This window comes from Neopsephotus bourkii, unplaced genomic scaffold, assembly GCF_033783945.1.
Source record: "Neopsephotus bourkii isolate Nb327-2 ecotype Australia unplaced genomic scaffold, CSIRO-AGI_Nbou_v1 NB_457, whole genome shotgun sequence".
Lineage (NCBI taxonomy): Eukaryota > Metazoa > Chordata > Aves > Psittaciformes > Psittacidae > Neopsephotus > Neopsephotus bourkii.
In genome coordinates, this window is record NW_026900959.1 from 2,090,038 (window position 1) to 2,100,705 (window position 10,668).

General features: G+C 65.9%; 1 protein-coding gene across 1 annotated transcript in view; it reads right to left on the reverse strand.

The window, feature by feature from the left end:
- Positions 1 to 8,574, reverse strand: part of PPP3CC (protein phosphatase 3 catalytic subunit gamma) — an 81,015-nt gene extending 72,441 nt beyond the window's left edge. Inside the window, exon 1 of the mRNA XM_061349765.1 lies at positions 8,509 to 8,574. Within this exon, the coding sequence (XP_061205749.1) occupies positions 8,509 to 8,560 (52 nt within the window). The 5' untranslated portion in view covers positions 8,561 to 8,574. The remainder of the gene's footprint in view (positions 1 to 8,508) is intronic.
- Between the last annotated feature and the right edge of the window lie 2,094 nt (positions 8,575 to 10,668).

A 10,668-nucleotide genomic window follows, 5' to 3' on the forward strand; every position in this document is an offset into this window, starting at 1 on the left:
CCATCAGCACTGCTCCCATCAACACTGCAGCACTGCTCCCATCACCACTGCAGCACTGCTCCCATCAGCACTGCTCCCATCACCACTGCATCACTGCTCCCATCAACACTGCAGCACTGCTCCCATCAGCACTGCTCCCATCACCACTGCAGCACTGCTCCCATCACCACTGCAGCACTGCTCCCATCACCACTGCAGCACTGCTCCCATCAGCACTGTAGCACTGCTCCCATCACCACTGCAGCACTGCTCCCATCACCACTGCAGCACTGCAGCAATGCTTCCATCAGCACTGCAGAACTGTTCCCATCACCACTGCAGCACTGCTTCCATCAGCACTGTAGCACTGCTCCCATCACCACTGCAGCACTGCAGCAATGCTTCCATCAGCACTGCAATGCTGCAGCACTGCTCCCATCATCACTGCATCACTGCTTCCATCAGCACAGGAGCACTGCTTCACTGCTTCACTGCATTTACAGCTCACCTCAAGGTTACAGCCCCTCTCCAGGTTTCCTGCAGCTCTGTTACAGGACCCATTCAGCTCCATATCCCCATCATTCCAGGCCCTCAAGCACAGCCCTGGTGCTGGAGCCCCCCCTGACTGGGGCAGAGCAGCTTTGTGCTGGGCCAGCACCAGCAGCCAACAACCTGTCTGCACGTTCCCTTTGCACGGCTCCAGCCCAGGGATGCTCCCCAGTGCCCAGCCCAGTGCCCCAGCCTGGACACAAACTGCTCCAGCGGGAGCTGCCTCCCAACACAAAGCACCCCAGGAGCGCACGGTCCCTGCAGGTCAGGCCTGGGCTCAGCCCTTTCCAGAGAGCCCGAGGTTATTCCTGCCCTTCCCACCTAACCCATCCCCGGTTCCAAGCTGAGCTCCCAGCCATGACCCGGAGCAGGAGCAGCCCAGCACGGATTGCAGCAGCAGCAGCAGCGATGCCGCCCGTGCCTGCACAAAGCCCTTGAAGGCAAGGGATGGAAGCTGTTACCTGCAGCCAGAGCCACCCTGCTCCAGTGCTGCTGGGGCAGGGGCTCCACAGACAGCGGCTGAGCCTCAGCAGCACAGTTAGGCCGTCAATGTCAAACCTGCTCTCAGACCTGTTCATGAGCCCGTTTTCCATGGGAGCGTCTTTACTGTCTCGGGATTACGAGGCACACCCGCACCCTGGGCTGGGTGGGATGCTCTGCTCCCGAGCCCGGATCCAGGCCTGCAAACACACCCGGATGCTCAGCACCGACCCCGCAGAGCCTGGACCAAGGCACCTGGGTCACTGCTCCCTCTGAAGCAGCGCTGGAGCCCGGGCCCTGCGGGGACAAAGCCACCCCCAGCAGCAGCACAGAGGGGTCAGCAGGGGAGCACCCAGCTCCCTTGCAGGGATGCGAGAGCCACCTGGGCTGGAAGGGGGCTTGAAGCTCATCCAGTTCCACCTGGCAGGGCAGGGACCCTTCACTGGAGCAGGGGGCTCCCAGCCCCTGCGTCCAACCTGGCCCTGGGCACGGAGGAGCATTAAATGCAGCTCAGAACACCCCAGTTTCATCCAAACCCAGTCAGAGCCGCGCTGCTGGGGCTGAAGCCTCCCTCCCAGTGCGCAACTGGTTCCGAGAGCTTGCTCTGGTACTTGCACTGGTTCTGAGAGCTCACTGATGCTCGCACTGGTTCCGAGAGCCCACTGATGCTCATACTGGTTCTGAGAGCTCGCTCTGGTGCTCGCACTGGTTCCGAGAGCTCACTCTGGTGCTCGCACTGGTTCTGAGAGCTCGCTCTGATGCTCACACTGGTTCCGAGAGCTCGCTCTGATGCTCGCACTGGTTCCAAGAGCTCGCTCTGATGCTCGCACTGGTTCCAAGAGCTCGCTCTGATGCTCGCACTGGTTCCAAGAGCTCGCTCTGATGCTCGCACTGGTTCCGAGAGCTCGCTCTGATGCTCGCACTGGTTCCAAGAGCTCGCTCTGGTGCTCGCACTGGTTCCGAGAGCTCGCTCTGGTGCCCACACTGGTTCCCAGAGCTCACTGATGCCTGCACTGAGCCACGCTCCCCTTTGTAGGACACCCGGAATATCTGCTCACAATAACCCTAAAAATATCCCCATTGTCGCTGGGTTCCATCGGCCTCAATGACGCCTTCAGAGGGGCACAGGCACAGCCCTGGTGACAGCAGAGCCAAGGGAAGCAGAAGGAACCAAGCATCCCAACCCCACCAGTCTGCCCCAGCCCTACCAACCACCCCTGCATCACCCAGGCACGGACACCCCAACCTGAGCACCGCAGTGCTCCCATGCCAGGTCCATTGGGAGGTGGGCTGGGATTGCCATTGGGACAACCTGCTCCTGAGGATGGGGGCCCTGCACCCCCCGGTGCCAGCTCCCCTGCATGGCCCAGACCCTCCATGCAATTCCCACGGCATCCCAGCTCTGCTGCAGAGCTCCCTTTGCAGGGCTCAAAGCAGCCCCCTCCAGTGCAAGGTGTCCCCTTCCATTCCATGGGATAACCGCCCATCCCCTTGGCATCCCAGTGCCTTCCTCTCACCAGGTCTCAGTGGGCCGGGCCCAGCCAGGCTGAGGGTCACTGAGCTCCGGTGGGCAGAGAAGGGCAGCAAAGGGAAGGAGCGGGGCAGGCTCCCAGCAGCTCCCATTGGGACAGGGAAGGAGCGGGGCAGGCTCCCAGCAGCTCCCATTGGGACAGAGAAGGCAGCAAAGGGAAGGAGCAGGGCAGGCTCCCAGCAGCTCCCATAGGGGCAGAGAAGGCAGCAAAGGGAAGGAGCAGGGCAGGCTCCCAGTAGCTGCCATCAGGACAGTGGGATTCCCGGATGGCAGCAGCACCTCCACCACCTGCCCCTCCTGGACCTGGACCAGGGTGCTCTGTGCCCCGGGTACATCCCATCCCATCCCATCCCATCCCATCCCGAGCCGGTGCCTGCCTGCGACCTGCCCGTGAGGATGCTCCTGGCAGCAGAGCCGGGCACAGCTCCCTCACCCACCTCTGCTCCCCATGGGATGCTGCGGGCCCACAGCAAGGATGGGAGCTGGAGATGCTGCAGGGGCAGGCAGCAGCCAGGCTCTGCCCCACGGGCTGCAGCATCCCCCTGCATCCCCTGCTGGGGTTTCCCCAGTGCACTGGAGCCAGCTCCCGAGCGTCCCCGGCCTCTCTGGCACCGGGGGCCCCCAGGAGCCGCTCGGAGCCAAGCCCTGCATTAGGGGATAACGCTGATGTCTTCGCACAGCCCCTTTCCTCGCTCCTGCTGCTTAATGCTGCCTAATTCCATTAGGCTCCCACACCCGCCATGCCAAGGCAGGCTGCAGAGGGGACACCTGGCAAAGCAGGGCAGGAAGGAGCCTGGACAAATATAGGTCTCCAAGGGGTATCTTTAGCTTCAGAGGCGGCTCTGCCCCACTGAGAGCCCAGGATTTACCTAAAGAGCTGCCTCCAGCACAAGCACGGCGCTGCTATTTTAAGGCAGCAGCACCCTGCCCTACTTCCTAAGGAGCAGCCTCCTCCTGCCCAGCACCCAGCACCCTGCACCCTGCAGGCAGCGACCCCTTCCCCTCAGCTCTGCCTTGGCATCAGATGGAGACCGCTCCTCAGCACAGGACCCAACAGGGCTTTGCCCTCATTGCCACAGAACCCCCCAGGCAAGAGGGGAATGGGGTTAACACGTCCCAGGCAGCAAGGAAACAGAAACCTGCCATGGGGCAGAGCAGGATGGGAGCTCCGTGCTCAGCACCCATCCAGAGCAGCTGGTGCTAGCCTGGGAGCAAAGGAGGAGGAAGCCCAAGATGCTCTCCCTGGGGGCGCGATGAGGGTGCCTGAACAGGGCTCAGCACCCAATATTCAGCACCCAACATTCAGCGCCCAACAGCACCCAATGCTCAGCACCCCATGGTCAGCACCCAAGGTCCGTGCTGGGCTGAGGCTCTGCCACCAGTGGCTCCGCAGCAGGCCCCAGAGCATCCCTGCGAGAAGCTCCGGTCAGCCCCATGCAGAGCAGCCCCATGCAGAGCAGAGCAGGGCCGGGCCTGCAGCTCCCAGGCCGCGCCAGCCGAGCGGCTGCCCCATGACACAAGTTGCTTTTTAGAGGTGCCAGCGCCGCATCTTGACCCCGGTGCTATTCACACCCCTGCGGCGCCCCGGGCCCACACCGGGCACCTTGGCCTTTGCCTCCTGTTTATAGCTCTTCCCCCCCCCCGTGCTCCTTCGGAGCTGGAAACCAGCCCCGGTGAGCAGGGAAGCCAAGGGAAGGCGGGCACAGAGCGAGCGGTGACGGGGCCACACGGCCCTGTTCAAGAGCCCGGATCTCAGGGAGCCCCGGCCTGCTCTGGGTCGGAAGGGACCTCAGAGCTCCTCCAGCTCCAATGGGCAGGGACCCCTTCCACTGGAGCAGCTTGCTCCAAGCCCCTGTGTCCAACCTGGCCTTGAGCGCTGCCAGGGATGGGGCAGCCACAGCTTCTCTGGGCACCCTGTGCCAGCGCCTCAGCACCCTCACAGGGAAGAGCTTCTGCCTAAGAGCTCAGCTCAGTCTCCCCTCGGGCAGGTTCAAGCCATTCCCCTTGGCCTGTCCCTACAGGCCCTTGTCCCAAGCCCCTCTCCAGGTTCCCTGCAGCCCCTTCAGGCACTGGAGCTGCTCTCAGGTCTCCCTGGAGCCAATATGGATATAAACACAGCTTCCCCTGCCTCAGCCCTCCTTCCCTCTGCACCTATTACAAAGCCACTTTCACACCACTGCCTGCTCCATTATAAGGATTCTCTGAGCTCCCAACGGGATGAAGCCCCAGGCTCGAGCATCAGCTGCACTGAGGAGCATCCCCACTGAACCCAGGGCAGGGAGGAAGCTGGATGCGTTTTCCATAGCTGGGGGTGTCTGGAGCCAGCGCTGGACCAGCCCAGCCCTGACCCCATCTGCTTGGCACCAGCAAGGGGGGAGCTCTGAGGAGGCACCCACTGATGTGAACCCGGGTTTGGGCTCCTCCGGGCTCCTGCTGGAGGCACTGGGAACCTCACGGAGCAGATCCCATGGGATTGGGCTCCGTGTCTGCAGCAGCACCTCCACAAGGGCTCTGTGTGGAGCGAAGGGGAGCGCAGGGGGTGAGCTGTCACTGGGTGCTCAGCTGGCCCCAGGTAGGTGGTGATGAGATGAGCTCAGCATTAAGCAGATGATCTGCTCCCAGCACCACACCAGGGTCACCGCTGGGAAACCCCAAAGGAGATGGGCAGGAAGGGGCCTGGAGCAGAACCTGCTCCCGGGACCCACAGCTCTGCTCCCTCCTTCACCCCCACAGCACACGGCCCCAGTGTGGACCCCGAGGGGCTCGGTCTGCCCCCGCCCTGCATCCCACCGGGATGGAGCAGGATCACCTCCATGCAAGCCCAAGGCCTGCAGGGAGCATCCCTGCGGTGCCAGGCAGGGAGGGAAAGCTCTGGCTCCAACGGGCAGCCCAAGGCACTGCTCCCACCTGCCTGGTGCTGAGCATCCCTCAGGTGCGGATCCATCCCTTGAGCATCCACCCCTTGAGCCAAGCCTACCTCTGGGCTGATGCATGCACCCAGACCCAGCGACTGCTCAGCATCCATCCCTTGAGCCAAGCCTACCTCTGGGCTGCTGCACACACCCAGACCCAGCACCTGCTCAGCATCCATCCCTTGAGCCAAGCCTACCTCTGGGCTGATGCATGCACCCAGACCCAGCACCCGCTCAGCATCCATCCCTTGAGCCAAGCCTACCTCTGGGCTGCTGCACGCACCCAGACCCAGAGACTGCTCAGCATCCATCCCTTGAGCCAAGCCTACCTTTGGGCCTATGCACTCACCCAGACCCAGCACCCGCTCAGCATCCATCCCTTCAGCATCCATCCCTTGAGCCAAGCCTACCTCTGGGCTGATGCATGCACCCAGACCCAGCACCCGCTCAGCATCCATCCCTTCAGCATCCATCCCTTGAGCCAAGCCTACCTTTGGGCCTATGCACTCACCCAGACCCAGTGACCGCTCAGCATCCATCCCCTGAGCCAAGCCTAACTCTGGGCTGCTGCACGCACCCAGACCCAGCATAACCCCATGAGAGCACAGGGTTGGAGCACACATCCTGGATCCTGGACTGGACCATCCAGCTCCAAGCCCTGCACAGGGCACAGCAGGCACCAGCTGCCTGCCACACCTGGGCTACTAAAACCAGCGCTTGATGCATCCCCAGCTGAGGCTTTCACAATGGACGTGGAGATTGAAGCACAGACCCGAGGCCCCTGCAGGCTCTGGGTTTCTCCTGACTAAACCTAATTACAGCGAACACCTCCCCAGGGCTCTCAGTATGTGGGTTAAATGTAGTTCAAACTCCCCATGCTGCTGCACTGGAGGCACCTCAATGGAGCGAACCTCAGCCTGAACTGAACCTTACCCCTCACATCAGCACCTTCCACCAGCACCCACCAGCACCCTCCTGCCCCCAGCGCCACCGCGATCCCCACCGTACGCAGGGGAACCCGGGCTCTCCTTGCCCAGCTCCCCCGGGAGCACCAGTGCCCAGAGGGAGCTGCTGCAGCCCCCACCACCAGTGGCCCCAGCCCCGGAGCAGCACCATTCCCAGCAGGAGTCGGGGGGGGGTTCCCAGGCTCTGGAAGCGTGGGCAGCGAACGGGACCTGAGCGGCTGCACCTGCACTGCCCTTACCTGAGCAAGGCCAAGCTGGAGGCTGGGAGCAGCGGATGCAGGGCTCGGAGCAGGGGATGCAGGGCTCACAGTGGGGCTGAGCAGGGGATGCAGGGCTCAGAGCAGGGGTGAGCAGGGGATGCAGGGCTCAGAGCAGGGGATGCAGGGCTCACAGTGGGGCTGAGCAGGGGATGCAGGGCTCACAGTGGGGGTGAGCAGGGGATGCAGGGCTCACAGTGGGGCTGAGCAGGGGATGCAGGGCTCACAGTGGGGGTGAGCAGGGGATGAAGGGCTCACAGTGGGGGTGAGCAGGGGATGCAGGGCTCAGAGCAGGTGATGCAGGGCTCACAGTGGGGGTGAGCAGGGGATGCAGGGCTCACAGTGGGGCTGAGCAGGGGATGCAGGGCTCACAGTGGGGGTGAGCAGGGGATGCAGGGCTCAGAGCAGGGGATGCAGGGCTCACAGTGGGGCTGAGCAGGGGATGCAGGGCTCACAGCAGGCGATGCAGGGCTCACAGTGGGGGTGAGCAGGGGATGCAGGGCTCACAGTGGGGGTGAGCAGGGGATGCAGGGCTCACAGTGGGGCTGAGCAGGGGATGCAGGGCTCACAGCGGGGGTGAGCAGGGACATCACAGGGGGGTGAGCAGGGGATGCAGGGCTCACAGCAGGGGTGAGCAGGGGATGCAGGGCTCACAGCAGGGGCTGAGCAGGGGATGCAGGGCTCACAGCAGGGGTGAGCAGGGGATGCAGGGCTCACAGTGGGGGTGAGCAGGGGATGCAGGGCTCACAGCGGGGGTGAGCAGGGGATGCAGGGCTCACAGTGGGGGTGAGCAGGGGATGCAGGGCTCACAGCAGGGGCTGAGCAGGGGATGCAGGGCTCACAGCGGGGGTGAGCAGGGGATGCAGGGCTCACAGCAGGGGTGAGCAGGGGATGCAGGGCTCACAGCAGGGGTGAGCAGGGGATGCAGGGCTCACAGCAGGGGCTGAGCAGGGGATGCAGGGCTCACAGTGGGGCAGAGCAGGCGATGCAGGGCTCACAGCGGGGGTGAGCAGGGGATGCAGGGCTCAGAGCAGGCGATGCAGGGCTCACAGCGGGGGTGAGCAGGGGATGCAGGGCTCACAGCAGGGGATGCAGGGCTCACAGTGGGGGTGAGCAGGGGATACACGGCTCACAGTGGGGGATGCAGGGCTCACAGCACAGGGCTCCCAGGCCACCTCCATTCATCCTCCTTTCCTTGGAGGCCGCTGTCATTAACACCTGAGCCTGTGCCTGGGCCCACGAGAGCCGGAACCCGAGCAGAAAGCACCCGGCCCCACGCAGAGAACGGTAAAGTGCATCCATCCCCGCAGCTCCTTCCAGCCCTCAGCACTGCCCTTGCCCGGGGCAACAGCTCCATAAGGGGGGATTGTGTAAGCCGGGGCCTCGCCGCAGCCCGGCCCCAGCGCGGCTCCCTCCCGTTAACGCTCCGGTGCCTGCTGCTCCGTCCAAAATAGTCCCTGCTATAACGGGTGCCGCGGAGGGACCCAGCTGGCACCGGCCCCGGGCGGGCGGCACAGGCAGGGCCCCCCCCGGCACCCACAGCAGGGGCTCAGCCCCACGGGTGCAGCCCCCGCTGGAGCCTCTCCTGCCCTCACCTGCAACGGGGAGCCCCCGTCAGCTGCCGGGTAACGGCCTCCCCTGCACCCGCACCCCGGGGTCACTGCACCACGGACCGAGGCGGGGCTCCCCTCACCCTCGGCCCCCCTCGAGCAGCGCCGTCCCCCATGGCCGAAGCCGTCACTCAAGGGACGCCCCCCGCGGCTCTCCCGCAGCCGCGGGGCCGGGGATGCCCCCCCCCCAACCGCCTCCCCTCGGAGGCCGCCCCGTGCCCTCACCCTTGACGATGCGCTCGGTGGTCGGCAGCTTGCTGTGCCCGCGCCCGGACATGGTGGCGGTGCCGGGGCCCCGCTCGCTGCGGTCCGGAGGAGGCCCCGCGGGGCGCTGCGGCGGCGGCGGAGCGGGACGGGCCGGGAGGGCCGCGCTCGGAGCCTCCGCCCCCCGCCGCCACCACCGCGCTGCTCCCGAGCCCGCACTGCGCAGGCGCCGCCCCGCGCGGCCCCGCCCCCTGCGCGCTGCGCCTGCGCCACAGCCGGCGGCGACGGGAGGGGGAGAGGGGCGGAGCCGCGCCTGCGCCCCGCGTCACGTGGGCTCTCCCGCGGCCGCTTCCTGCCGCCATCTTGGAGGGGAAAGCGGTGTTGCTAGGCGACGGGAGCGGCAACATGGCGGACCTGGGACACATCCACACCATCATCATTACCACCCAGGGCCTTCATCACCCAGAGCATTAAACACCACCCCGTGCCTTCAGCACACATCATCCCATGCTAACCCCGCCTCACCCCCCGTGACCCCCGCCGCAGCCTCCCGTGCACCGCGGCTGCCTATGGGGCAGGTAAAGACAAAGGTGCCCCCGCACCCGTGCTGTGCAGGAGCCCCCGGAGCAGCTCCGGTGCCTGAAGGGCTGCGGGGAACCTGGAGAGGGGCTTGGGACAAGGGCCTGTAGGGCCAGGCCAAGGGGAATGGCTTGAACCTGCCCGAGGGGAGACTGAGCTGAGCTCTTAGGCAGAAGCTGTTCCCTGTGAGGGTGCTGAGGAGCTGGCACAGGGTGCCCAGAGAAGCTGTGGCTGCCCCATCCCTGGCAGTGCTCAAGGCCCGGTTGGAGCTCCCTGCTCCGGGGCGGTCAGAGCCGTTCCCCACCGGCAGCGCTGCCCCACGGGGCTCCCTCCCCGTCCACGTCCCCGTCCCCATCCCAGCCCCGCGCATGCGCAGCCTCCGTCCTCCCCGAGCCGTTTATTGCCGGGCTGGTACAAACACCGCCGCTCCCCCCCCCGCGGCGGGACCGGGGGCCGAGCTCTTCCCTCCTCCTCCCGCACCCCCCCACTGCAGGGTTCCCCTCCTGGAGCTCCCCAAGGAGACCCCGCTCCAGGGGCAATCCTGTCCCATTCCCCCCCCGGGAGCACTGAGGGCTCCCAGGCCCCAGGGCTGCGCTCCAGCATCTCCCCCCCGTTCCCCTCCGTGTCCGGACCCGCTGCTGCCAGCCCGGGAATGCCGCCGCTTCCCAACCGCTTCCCCGGGGGAGCCCGCGCCGCCCTCGGCAGGGCTCCCTTCTGCTACACGTGGGAAGGGGATGAGGACGCGGCTCCCCCGCAGGGAAGGGAGCTCCAGCAGCAGCCTGGGGATGCTGGGGCAGGGATCCCGGATGCGCATCCATAGCCACAGGAGGCACCGCGGGGATGGAGCGGAGCCCGGCCCCCCCCGTGGGCACCCCTGCACTGAGGGATGCTCCTTGGCGCTGAGCTCCGTAACCAGGACAAAGCCAGGAGCTCCCCGGTGCCACGGGGACGAAGCCATCGGGAGCTCCCCTCCCTCCCTGGCGCAGCTCCTGGGGTGCAGGCCCGCAGGGGACCCGGTGTTATCCATGTGAGAACGGATCCGTTCACGCGGTGAACCTGGGAACCAGCCCAGCAGCAGCGCTGGGAGGCGCCGGGGGTGGGAGCCGGCTCCGGCTCCGGCTCAGTCCGTGCCCCCCGCTGCAGCCCGGCGCGGCCGTGCCTGTCCCATGAGAGCCGGGGCACAACGGGAGCGGATCCAGGTGCGGCTCCAGACACACTTCAAGGCAGCAGGGACGAGGCTCGAAGGCTGCCGCAGCCTCTCCCTCAGCACCGCCTGCACCAGGCGCTGTGGCAGCGGGGTCAAGGGGAGCCCCCATCCCATCCCATCGCAGTGCTCCGAGGGGAGCAGCGCGGCTCCGCTGCCCAGGAGGTGCGAGGAGAGCGGGGACGCGGCACTGGGAGGAGTCCTCCGGCCAGTTCAGTCCTGTGGGAGAGGGGCCGAGGCTCCCCCAGCCTCAAACCGAACCCGAGCCCATGGAAGCCCGTGGGCAGCGCTGCCTCTCCCGTGGTGATGCCGGTGCCCGCACAGGGAAGGGAAAGGAAACCCCCCCCAATACCCGTCCCCCCCAAACCACCCCAGGCCGGGCTCCACGGGGCGGGGCA